Source organism: Notolepis coatsorum (genome assembly GCF_963971535.1).
Source record: "Notolepis coatsorum genome assembly, chromosome: 16".
Classification (NCBI taxonomy): domain Eukaryota; kingdom Metazoa; phylum Chordata; class Actinopteri; order Aulopiformes; family Paralepididae; genus Notolepis; species Notolepis coatsorum.
In genome coordinates, this window is record NC_140180.1 from 15,367,219 (window position 1) to 15,380,628 (window position 13,410).

The 13,410-nt window shown below is 47.0% G+C and overlaps 1 protein-coding gene across 1 annotated transcript in view; it reads left to right on the forward strand.

Moving 5' to 3' along the window:
* The window catches only part of LOC311242895 (glutamine--fructose-6-phosphate aminotransferase [isomerizing] 2-like), a 139,926-nt gene that overhangs the window by 105,752 nt on the left and 20,764 nt on the right, over nucleotides 1-13,410 (forward strand). Inside the window, 2 exon segments of the mRNA XM_084331958.1 lie at nucleotides 6,595-6,729; nucleotides 11,173-11,234. Of these exon segments, the coding sequence (XP_084188084.1) occupies nucleotides 6,595-6,729; nucleotides 11,173-11,234 (197 nt within the window).

Here is a 13,410-nt window from a genome sequence, read left to right on the forward strand (position 1 = left end):
TCGCCACCCGAATCGGATCCATTTTCAGGTGGAAAAACAGATCAGACCGTGGTGTTTTTAACACATGGCACTGGTGAGCGGAAGGGAGGGTTCACGGTTGATGAAATCTTACATTAAAATAATTTACATTACAGTGAAATGCTTGGTTCTGTATGAGCCCCCTGAGATTGTGCTTAATACAGTAAAAGATAATAAAGACCAAACACTACATAAAATGAGGTAGGGATGTAGTGCAAATATTTGAGTAATATACAGTATATATAAAAAATATGGTGTAGTGTTAAAAAGTGTTTAAAGTGAATGTTAAAGTTGAGTGTGGATGTGTGTGCAATTAATGTAGATGGTGTTGTGCTGTTACCTTGATGAAATCTTACTTAAGTAGAGGTACTGTTACCTTGATGAGAAAGGTAGTTATGTGTGGTTTTTCCATGCAATGCAAAAGGGTTTGAAGCACTACAATCGGACTAATCTGTAAATCCTAGTCAAATCCTTTGAAAAGGTAAATGACTGTGTAGGTATATTTTGATAATAATCATTGCTGAGTGGTAGCGTAGTCATAGTCTTAAGCCCATGAAGATACCCACCCTCCATAATAGTCTATATGGGCAATAGTTTAGCACCACCTAAAGTGGACAAATATTTAAGTTTCCAACTGTTCGTGAGGTCCATATGAATAGACTGCTGTATGATAACATTTGAACAATAGTAGCTTAGTGCCTGTTTATTTGATCTTGTGTCTTTAGCATTATCCCCTGTAAGATCAGAACAGAACTTGTAAACACAAGATAAAACCGGCTCATTCGCTGACAATTCAGCCGGCATTACTGTTTTGATTGATTGATTGAAAACTTTATTAACAGATTGCAGAATGGGTACAGTACAGTACAGCTCAATACATACAATTGTTAAGGGGATGCAGACCTGAGAAAGACTTTCATCTTGTTTACATCAGGGTCCCCCATTTTCAATTCATCATAACATATATGACACACACGACATACAGATAGACAGTAGGCTACATCTATACATTTATGACATACCAGATTTGCAAATACAGTACTGTCTGTGATACAAAAAGAGTCCAGAAAAGAGAGTATATACATTTGACGTAGGTTGGGTAGGTGGGGGGGGGGGGGGGGGGGGAGGTAGGAGGGGTGGGTGGGGGACACTGTACAAGCAAAACTGTTTCCTCGGAGGCCACAGAGGGTTCAGTCTTACAGCTAGAGCAGGGATAGAGGTGTCTGTAGACACCATCCTTTCCAGATAAGATACGGCCAGGTCCCTTTGACGTGGTATACTGTATCAGCTCAAGAGACAGTAACAAACTGAATAAGCTGGTGAGGAAGGATAGCTCCATAGTGGGAGTCGAGCTGGTGGCCGAGAGGAGGACGAGGGCAAAGCTGGAGGCTATACCCCTCCCACGCCCTCTATGAGGAGCTAGCCTGAACTGTTAGGACTGTCTGACTCTGATTAATAAGCACAGACTAATAAAGGATTGGCTTGACTAACCCTGAAACTCTTGTGGATATAGACGAGGACAAAGCTGTGCAATTATTCTACAGGGAACAATAGCTAATTGTATACAGCGAGGTTATAGTGGGTCACATGACTACGGGGCTACTATGGCTACTCACATCATCACACATGGATGCAATGGGGCTCTTTGGAACTCCACCCTGTTGTCACTAATAACTTTTAGTCATGAGTCACCAGCCTCAAGTATGAAGAACTGACTTTTAGATTGCATTGTTCAAGTCAATGAAGTTTACAATTTTTTCAAGATCCGCCTACAATTGACGTCAAGGAGGCAACACCAAGCGGGTCGACTTCCCACGCGCCTGAACGCCAGTCACTTGGGTTACAGTCAAAACCCATTGCATTCCAAAGACCCATTATGATAAGATAAGATATTCCTTTATTGATCCAGGCATAGCAGCGGGGGGGGGGGGGGGCGGGGAGGTACAGGTAGTAGAAGACATGTTACACGTCGGAAAACTATCGTACAGTGGAGAAGTAAAAAATAAAAATAGAATAAAAAATAGGCATGCGCATAAGGACAAGTAGGCAGTGTAGAAAGGTCCAGGGGCAAGATGAGGGTATGTATGCCCTCTCTAATTATATTTGCTCTACAATAAATATAGTTACAATATATATATTGTATTGTATTATATATATATATAATCTAATAGTCTAAAATCGAATCTAATATATATATAATCTAAAAATGCTAAATAAAATGCTAAATATATGCTCTGATGAAGTAAGTATACAGCATATACACATAAGGTGCAGTATGCACATGTAGCCGTGATATACTTCATACGTTATATATTGTCAGTTTAGATCTGAATATAAAAATATGAGAACAAATAAACAGTGTGTAAACAATATTATGAACTTTGAATATAAAAATCGGAGAAAAATAAACAGTGTGTAAACAAAGGTCTGTACGCCCTATCGGTTATATTACATATAGTATAGTATATGTTACAATAAATATAGGCAATCAAAAGAACATCTGCCACAGACTGCCACCTTCTACATGCTTTATGTTATATATGAACAATCTCTCTTCCCTATTTGTGTAATGTGAATAATACATATGTATATATACTGTATAGTTATATATATATATATCCCCCCTCCATCGAGTCCTTTAAATCTAAACTCAAAACTCATCTACACTCCCTGGCCGTCCCTGACTCACTCTGACTCTTGCCTTGTTTGTTTTGACGTGTTGTTCTGTTTCTTTATCTGTCCGTTGGTTGTTTATATTTTCTGTTTATTTTATACTTTACATTTACATTTACATTTAGTCATTTAGCTGACGCTTTTATCCAAAGCGACTTACAAGTTCTGTGCGACAAGACAGCAAGAAGGGTATAACTCTATCAGCTGAGTAACAATGTTCATCAAAGTGTTGCGTGTTACAGTGTAGGTTAGTTTATTAGGACAAGTGCATGACATTAAGGTTAGTCGGGGTTAGATTTTTTTTTTTTTTTTTTTTTTTTTTATCATTTCAGATAATGGTTGAAGAAGTGAGTCTTTAGTCGACGGCGAAAGATTGGACGGGATTCGGCTGTCCTAACTGGGATGGGTAGTTCATTCCACCATTGTGGGGCAAGGACTGAGAATAGGCGGCTTCTCTTTGATGACCCTCCGGGAGCTTGGATAGGAGTAGATCTGAGGCGGCCAGAAGACGCAGAGCGTAGGGGTCTTGAGGGTGTGTAGTTAGAGACCATTGACCGGAGGTAGGCGGGAGCGGTTCCCTTTGCCGCACGGTATGCTAGGTCGAGGGCCTTGAAGCGGATACGTGCAGCAATGGGGAGCCAGTGCAGGTCCCTAAGAAGTGGGGTGACATGGGCTGACTTCGGTAGGTTTGAGATCAGGCGGGCCGCTGCATTTTGAATGAGTTGAAGAGGCTTGGTGGCAGTGGCCGGGAGGCCAGCTAGCAGTGCGTTGCAGTAGTCGAGGCGGGAGATGACTGTTGATTGGACGAGGAGTTGGGTGGCTTCTTTTGTCAGGAAGGGGCGTATCCTTCTGACGTTGCTCAGGAGGAATCTGCAGGTTCTGGTTGTCGCTGCGATGTGAGCAGAGAAGTTCAACTGGTCGTCGAGGACAACACCAAGGTTCTTGGCGGTCGGCGACGCGGTCACAGCTGCATTCTCGACTGTGATGGAGAGGTCGGTCAGGGGGGAGGATTTGGCCGGCAGGTGGAGCAATTCTGTTTTGCTTAGGTTCAGTTTGAGGTGGTTGGTCGTCATCCAGGCGGAGATGTCGGACAGACAGGCCGAGATCCGCTCAGAGACGTGGATATCTGAGGGAGGGAAGGAGAGGAAGAGTTGAGTATCATCGGCATAACAATGATATGAGAAGCCATGAGATGTGATAATGTTACCCAGTGATTTAGTGTAGAGGGAGAAGAGAAGGGGTCCTAGGACCGAGCCCTGGGGGACACCCGTCCGGAGGGGGCGGGTGGCCGACAGAGTCCCTCTCCATGACACTTGGTAGGAGCGGTCATTGAGGTATGATGTCAGCCATGTCAGCGCAGATCCAGCCACTCCCATTCCTGCGAGGGCCGCGAGGAGGATCTGATGGTTGACTGTGTCGAAGGCTGCAGATAGATCTAGGAGAATCAGGACAGAGGAGAGGCCTTTCGCTTTTGCTAAGTGAAGTGCCTCTGTGACCGCAATGAGGGCCGTTTCTGTGGAGTGGCCAGTCCGGAAGCCAGACTGATTGGGGTCTAGGAGGTCATTCTGTAAGAGATAAGCAGTAAGTTGGTTGGATACAGCACGTTCAAGTGTTTTAGAAAGGAAGGAGAGAAGAGAGACAGGGCGATAGTTGGCTATGACGGTGGGGTTCAGGGTTGGTTTTTTTATGAGGGGCGTGACTCTGGCTTGTTTTAGGGAGGTGGGGACCACCCCCGAGTTGAGTGAGGAGTTGATGGTTGCAGTTAGGAATGGGAGGATGTCCGGTGCTATGGTCTGGAGGAGTGGGGAGGGTAGCTGGTCCAGCTGGCATGTAGTCGGACGGTTCGACGTTACCAGTGTCAGGGTCTCGGCTTCTGTAATGGGAGAGAAAGATGACAGAGTGAAGGATGAGGTTCTCGATTCAGCGTTTGGAATGGGTGGGGGTTGGGAGAAGGAGCTGCGGATGTTCTCCACTTTTTCCTCAAAGAAGATCGCAAAGTCTTCGGCAGAAAAAGATGAGGGAGGAGGAGGTGGGGGGGGAGTGAGGAGGGAGGACATGGTAGCATGCAGTTTGCGAAGATTCTTGGCAGAGGCCTCGATCCTATGGTGAAAGAAAGAAGCTTTGGCATTAGTAATGGTTTTGGAGAATGTTAACAAGAGGTTGTGATATGTGTCGATGTCAGCAGTGAGGCGTGACTTTCTATACTTCCTCTCAGCCGCTCTCAGGACCTGTCTTTGTTCTCTCACTGCATCCGTCAGCCATGGACTGGGTGGGGAACGGCGGGCAGGTTTCTCAACGAGGGGACAGAGCTTGTCGAAGGAGGTTGCAAGGGCTGAGAGGAGGGTGGAGGTTGCCATCTCTGTGGGGAGAGCAGAGAAGGTGTCACTCAAAGGTAGAGCGGATATTATGTCAGAGGAGAGGGTGGAGGGGGATAGGGAGGGCAGGTTGCGTCTGAGTGAGACGGTTTGAGTTGGGGTGAAGACTTTTCGGTTAAGCATGAGAGTTAGTGAGAAGGATATGAAGGAATGGTCAGATACATGTAGGGGAGTTACCGTGGTGTTAATGATGCTGGAGTTACGGGAAAATATGAGATCCAAGGAGTTGCCTGCTTTGTGGGTGGGAGGCATGGCAGTGGGAGTCAGGTCAAATTGTTGTAGGAGGGAGACCACTGGGACCGACTGAGATGAGTCAGGCAGGTTGAAGTCGCCCAATAGAAGGAGCGGGGTACCATCTTCCGGTAAGGAGCTTAGAAGCATGTCCAGCTCATCTGTGAAGTGATCGAGGGGACCTGGAGGGCGATAGAGTGTAACAATGGTGAGATTGAAAGGATTAGAGACAGATACTGCATGATATTCGAGGGAGGAGAGTGACAGTTCTGGGAGTTGCGTTAGGTTTGTAGCCCATGAAGGAGATGTCATGAGGCCAGTGCCTCCACCCCGTCTGGAGGGTCGAGGTGTGTGAGTGAAGTTATAGTTTGTAGATAATGCTGCAGGTGTTGACGAGTTATTGGGGGTTATCCAGGTCTCAGTTAGAGCCAGGAGCTGCAGATTTAGACTATGGGCGTAGGCAGTAATGAAGTCAGCTTTCTTGACTGCTGATTGACAATTCCATAAGCCTCCCTGTACTGTGACAGGTGTATTAGTGGCTGTAGGAGGGTAGGAGAGATTAGCCGGGTTGCTAGCAAACTGGCGTGGATGGGTTGATTCTGTTCTTGAGGAGCAGATTGTGGATATAGGTATGAGGCACATTGTGGTGTCAAGAGTGGTAGGAGGAGGTTGAAGGGGCTAGGGAGGAAGCGAGATAGTAGGGAAATAGCAGAGTGGGACGGGAATATGGGATTATGGTGTACTTAGCACTGGGTGGATCGGTGGATCCCTCTGCGGTGAACTCCAGGAAAACTCCTCCTCTTTGTCCCTCTTCGTTTCTCGACGCTTCGCTGACGCTATGCCAGCAAGTCTTTAAATCACTATCACTAATTACTGATGAGTGACACCTGCAGCAAAAGGCCACACCTCCAGTTTCTGTCAGCTGGGTGAAACTAATTACAAACAATTTCCACAACACAATTTAGTCACACACTTCAAAATGATGTACACAGTATTCAGTTAAAAGAGCCTACCCTCTCTGCTGTTGTCCTCAGAATGAATCCAACAGAGAAAAAGCTGGTATTTAAGCAGAAAAACTGTCACAAGTGCCCACTTAACTACATGCACAAAGGCCACACCTCCAGTTTCTGTCAGCTGGGTGAAACTAATTACAAACAATTTCCTTTAGGAGCACTTTCTTTGCTATGCGACTCGGACTTACTGTGAAGCACTTTGGTTGACAAGTGTCATGTCTAAATGTGCTATACAAATACATTTGATTGGTTGACCGATTGATTGATTGATTGATCCTCTGTAGAAATCCAAGGGTTATGAGTTCGAGTCGGAGACGGACACCGAGGTCATCCCCAAGCTCATGAAGTACATCTACGACAACAGGGAGAACGACACGTTGTCTTTCTCCGCGTTGGTGGAGAGGGTTATTCAGCAGCTGGTACGTAACACACACACACACACGCGCGCGCACACACACACGCACACACACACGCACACACACACACACAAGCTAGGGCATAGATTTGGTTTCAACATTGCGGGGGACACTTGTTGTGTGATAGTAAAGGGTTAACCTTCTGTCGTGTGGCAGTGAAAGGGTTAACCGGCTGTTGTGTGGCAGTGAGAGGGTTAACCGTCTGTGTATTGTCGCAGTGAAAGGGTTAACCGTTTGGTAGTGCAGCAGTGTGAAAGGGTTAAGTTGGTGGTCTGGGGGTTCTCCCGTTTCAGCATTCTGGTGTACTTTTATGCACCATTTATTGCCCTTTCAGCATCAGTTTATGGTGGAAATGTCTTCATTTGTGTAAAGGACAAGACAACGTTCAGGCACCCGCTGACACAAATATAATGGAATATATTATAGCAGTGAGGCTCTCAGGCGTTCTGTATTGCTTTTAAATATGTATTCTCCTGTATTGTTTCTGCACATTCAACACGTAAACAAGCTAGCTAGCTACCTACATTACGTACTACACTGGCTGCATTACCTTGCTCAAGGCTAGCTGTACGGGTGTCTGAAATGGTTGGTTAGTATATAGTTACAGGTAAGAAGGATGTATAAATGTGTTTTTATTTGAAAACAAATTTGGAGGGGGTTGTCTTTCGTATTAGCTATATATTTTTAGCGGGAACAAATCGACCTCTTCTCAGGCCCCGTTTAGACGGAAACGCTAGCAGGTGAATCCACAAAAATATTTTTTCGGATGTGCCTTTCGTTTATACGGAAACGGCGTTTTTACGGGGTGAAACCGCAAAAAAGTGAGACTACCTTCCAGGGTGGAATTCCTAGAAACGCAAAAGCTTTGCGCTCTCGTCTAAACTGTCAAAACCGTATAAATCTGTTAAAACGATGACGAAAGGGTTGTCACGGCTCTGGTCGCGCGTACTGCTTACGTCACAGGTAGCAGGTATGCGCCAGTAGCCGAGACGTAAACAAAGCAAGTATGTCTGACTATTATCAACGGAGATCACCTGAAGGCTACATTGGCAGTACTTTTAACCCTTTCACTGCCACACGACAGAAGGTTAACCCTTTACTATCACACAACCGGCTGTCGTGTGGCAGTGAAAGAGTTAAATACACAAGAATCTGTCCCGCGGCGTGAGTGGACCCACTGTCTGTGAGTGACTCTGCTTTGGTCCAATCACATTCCCCATCCACAGTCTGCGAATCAGAGGCAGAGTAGGGCGGGTCTTCACAGCACGTCATGTGACATATGCGCCAATCGTGTGACAGCGAGGCTCCGTCGTTACAGCGTCGTCTGCACGGAGAATTCCACCCCAAAACGCTAGTCTAAACGTAAAATTAAAAGTGAAACCGCAAAACGACTTTGCGGTTTCTGTTCACAAAACGCTCGTCTAAACGTAGCCTCAATATCAAGGGGGACCTAAAGCTACGCATATGCACAAAAGACAACACCGCTTGTCAGTTGCCATGGGTTAGAGGGGTTAACAGTGCCGTGAAAACACCCTACGCACGACGTGCATTAACACACTGGGCGATAACATGCTCTGGCTGCCGGTCGTGGTGTAATGTAACAAGAGCTCGGATAAAACCCCCGTGTTCTCTGGCAGAGAGCTCAAAGCCATTAGAGGTAGAAGAACCCGTGATTATTTTACTGCTCCTGCCCAGCAGTAAAAGGTGGGAATGTGGGGGAGTGTGAGCATTCACCCCTACCCCCCTCTCTTTCTCCAAAAAAATAAAAAATAACTGTTCCTGGATTACCTCTTGACATCCGTAGTCATGGGGAAATCATCTTGTAGCTCAGCGTCTTCAGATGAGATGGGGAGAGGTCACCGAGTCCGATTGGCCCTCGTGTGCGAGCCATCCCCCCCCCCCCCCCCCCCCCCCCCCCCGTCTCACCATGGGGCCCCCGTCATGCGCCGTATGGCGTTACACTTCACTTTCCGTCCCATTAAAAGCATTACTTCATCGCCGGCGACAGGCTCCTCCATGGCAACCTCCCCGACGACAACATCATCGGCGTTTAAAATCTGATTTGTTGGTCGGATTTGATTTGTCGGCTGAGATGAGCCGCGGCAGATATATATATATATATATAGATACATACTGTCGTTTCACTCGCTCCTTCTGTTTCTTCTTTCACTCGCTCCTTCTGTTTCTTCACCCGGCATCTCCGCGCCGCTCTGCCGGTGTTTCTGAGCGCCGTACTACCGGAGCCTGGAGTAGTACTACCAGAGCCTTGGGTACTACTAGAGCCTGGAGTAGTACTACCAGAGCCTTGGGTACTACCAGAGCCTTGGGTACTACTAGAGCCTGGAGTAGTACTACCAGAGCCTTGGGTACTACCAGAGCCTTGGGTACTACCAGAGCCTTGGGTACTACTAGAGCCTCGAATACTACCAGAGCCTGGAGTAGTACTACCAGAGCCTTGGGTAGTACACTAGTCGGAGTCGACTTGGTACTCTGGGCCCAAAATCCTCTCTCTCTCTCCTTCTGGGAAGAGAAGATAAAGCAAAAGCAGCTTTTTTTTTCTGGGGGGTTTGGACTTAATAAGAACCAGGCAGTCAGACTCCATACGCCTCGAGAACACCCCCTCACCACCAGCAGCCCTCCCTCTTTGCCTCCTTCTCTCTCTCTCCCTCCCTCTCTTTTTCTCTCCCCTTTCTCTCCCTCTCTCTTTCCTCTATCTCTCCTCTCTCTCTCTCTCTCTCTCCTCTCTCCCTCTCTCTCTTTCTCCCTATCTTTCTCTCTCCCTCTATCTCTATCTCCCTCTCTATCCCTCCCGCTCTCTATCTCCCTCCCTCCCTCCCTCTATCTCTCTCCCTCTATCTCTCTATCCCTCTTTTTCTCTCTCTCCCTCTATCTCTCTCTCTCCCTCTCTATCTCCCTCTTTTTCTCTCTCTCCCTCCGTCTCCCTCTCTTTTTCTCTCCCCCTTTCTCTCTTTTCGTCTGTTCCTAGCCTAGGGTTATTTCTGCTTAACCAAGCCCCTCCTCTGACACCCAAAACAACCCCCCCACTACTCCCCCCCCCCCCCCCCCCACCCCCCCACCACGAGCACCGCCACCCCCCCCACCACCTCCACCCCGAACGGGAGAGTCCACAGAGGGAGCGCTTGTATCCAAAGCAAGGCGGGGGTGGGGGGTGTGGGGGTGTTGCAATGTTTCTGTGGAGCTGTGTTACTGTCAGTGGTGGAGAGTAAAAAAGTATTTGTACTCAAGCACTCTACTTAAGTAAAATGTCGAGGTACTTCATTTTAGGGAACTTTGTAGTTTTACTCAACTGCATTCACCTGAGCCCCACCAGTTACTAGTTACTAGTTACTAGAAAAAGATTTAGCATAGAAAACATGGCAAAAAATGTGTGAAGATTGTGTACTTTCAAATGTGAAGCCTGCCAACCCCAAGAGGATGTAATCAGAGCAGCATAACTGGACCACATACCACTTTAACATAACATAGAGATCAATGGTTCGATGGTTGAACACTCCCAAGCACTGGCATACACACACGTCATGTAGAATGTGCAGTTACTTTTCACACTTAAGTACTTTCAATATCAAATACTTTTACTTAAGTAGAATTTTGAATCTTTTACTTTTGTATTATCTTGGTCATTAGTGCTATATCATCTGGGTATTTCTAGTTTTACTTAAAGGAAGTGTATTTATTCACCACTGGTTACTGTCCACCACGGAGCTGTGACTGGCTACATTCTCTCCTCCCTCACTCCCTCACTCACTCCCTCACTCACTCCTCACTCACTCACTCACTCACCTCACCACTCACTCACTCACTCACTCACTCACTCACTCACTCACTCACTCACTCACTCACTCACTCACATCACTCACTCACTCTCACGGTTAGCCACTCTGCCCCTAGGGGCCACTCACAGGCACGGCACTTTGAGAATCCGCCCTGATCGCTGTGTTTCCATGTGACTACTTCCTGGTAGGGATGTTCGATATTGGCTTTTTTACCGATATCCGATATATCGATATTGTCCAACTCTTAATTTCTGATCGATACCGATATATGCGGGGTTTCCCCCCCCCCCCAAAAAAACTGAATAATTTCAGGTAATTAACATTACATATCTCTTGTCATGGAATTAACACAACATTATGCATACTTTTGACAATACATAAAATAAGAATTTGTTCTTACTTGCTTGCCTGGGTAAATAAAGGTTAAATAAATGTAAAAACATATATATATATTTTTTGAAAACCGATACCGATCATTTCCGATATTACATTTTAATGCCAATATCGGACATCCCTACTTCCTGGTAGCACATCCTCCTCCTCGTCCTCAGGATTCCACACCGTCATCCATCATCGTTTATTGTGTTTTGAATCTGTAAAATGCTTTTGACGCGGCAAAATGTAAACTGACCCTGTTTCCTTTTTATCACAGGAGGGGGCCTTCGCACTGGTCTTCAAGAGCCGTCATTTCCATGGAGAGGCTGTGGCCACCAGGTTAGTGTGTACACACACACACACACACACACACACACACACACACACACACACACACACACACACACACACACACACACACACACACACACACACACACACACACACACACAGCACAGTTAAACACACACACACCTACACACACACACATGCACAGCACAGTTAAACACACACACACACACGCAACACACACATCACACACACACACACACACACACACAACACACACACACACACACACACACACACGCCACGCACGCACACACACTCTCTCTCTCCCTCTACTCCTCTACACATCATGAAGAAATTAAAACAAGACAATAGTAGACAGTGAGAGGAAGCTCACCCAGACCCTTTGGAATTGAATCATATTGAATCATATCTGACGATTACCACTAAGAAGCAACAACTGGCGCGATCTTCTAGGAGACTCCCGTGATTCAGGCTACATGGGGTAACGCGTTCATTACATCTGTCATGTATTATGACTCCGAACAGTAACCTTCTGTGCTTACGATAAGGGGTGTGACAGTGGTTTGCGTGTGTGTGTGTGTGTGTGTGTGTGTGTGTGTGTGTGTGTGTGTGACGTGTGTGCGTGTGCGTGTGCCTGTTTGTGTGTATGACTTATCGTATAAAGTACAGCTGCTTGTGTTTCACTATCATCATACCGTGTGTCTTAAGACCCAGGCAGAGAGAGAGAGAGAGAGAGAGAGAGAGAGGCAGAGGAGAGATATAGGAGAGAGAGGAGCAGAGGAGAGAGAGAGGGCAGATGCAGAGGAGAGAGAGAGGAGAGAGAGAGAGAGAGATGAGATGAGAGAGAGATGAGAGAGAAGAGAGAGAGCGAGAGGAGAGAGATGAGAGAGAGAGGAGAGAGAGGAGAGAGAAGAGGCAGAGGAGAGATATAGAGAGAGAGGAGGAGCAGAGGATGAGAGAGAGAGAGAGAGGCAGATGCAGAGGAGGAGTGAGAGAGAGAGAGGAGAGATGAGAGGAGAGGATAGAGAGAGAGAGAGAGAGGGAGAGAGAGAGAGGCAGATGCAGAGGAGAGAGTGAGAGAGAGAGAGAGAGAGAGGCAGATGCAGAGGAGAGAGGGAGAGAGAGAGAGAGAGAGAGAGGAGAGAGAGAGAGAGGCAGATGCAGAGGAGAGAGTGAGAGAGAGAGAGAGAGAGAGAGAGAGAGAGAAGAGAGAGAGAGAGAGAGAGAGAGAGAGAGAGAGAGAGAGAGAGAGGCAGATGCAGAGGAGAGAGTGAGAGAGAGAGAGAGAGAGAGAGAGAGAAGAGAGAGAGAGAGAGAGGAGAGAGGAGAGAGAGAGAGAGAGAGAGAGAGGCAGATGCCAGAGGAGAGAGTGAGAGAGGGAGAGAGAGAGAGAGAAAGAGAGATAGAGAGAGAGAGAGAGAGAGAGGCAGAGAGAGAGAGAGAGAGAGAGATTGGACCCAGGTCCCCTGCTCTCCCTCCTGGGTGCCTCTCTCTGGTCTGCCTGCCTGCCTGCCTGGCCCTTCGCCTGGTTCTCTGTGACTCATCACCGGAGCGACTGGAGCTCTTCCTGTTCCGCACTCGGGGGAACGCCCTCGGCCAGCAACACTCTCTCAATCACATCTCGTTCCGTTTATTTCACTTGATACCTTTTCAGCTGGTTCGGTGAGGGCCGTCGGGTGGGGAGGACTACAGGGGCATCTAGGCAGCGACCTAGGGCAGTTGTTCTCAGCCACTTTGGCTCGTAAAAAAACCTTTAACCGTAACCCCTAGAAACAGAAGTGAGTGCCTGTTCGCGACCCCCCGGCCTAGTCGAGCCAGACCGGCAGAATAGTGAACCCCCGCTTTGCCTTGATTCATCATGATAGGAGGAGGGCTTTTAGGCTTTATTTCACAAGATTACAGTCTTCTACACACCAAGGAAATGATAAACACGGTCCGTATTTGTATATGTTTTTGCGACCCCCTTGGCGTCCCCCGACCCCCAGGTTGAGCACCACTGGCCTACGGTGCCAACAACCATCTGGATGGCATCAGTCGCTATGTCAAAAAAGAAGAATTTTTTGGGAGGCCAGGATAAACATTTATTTTTCAAGTGAATCAGTAGAATTCAGTGAAACATTTAAAAAAAGTTTCCGGTGGCCACCCCCCCCCCCCCCCCCTCGTATTTTGTCTAGATAAAAATAAAATAAATTGATTAAAAATA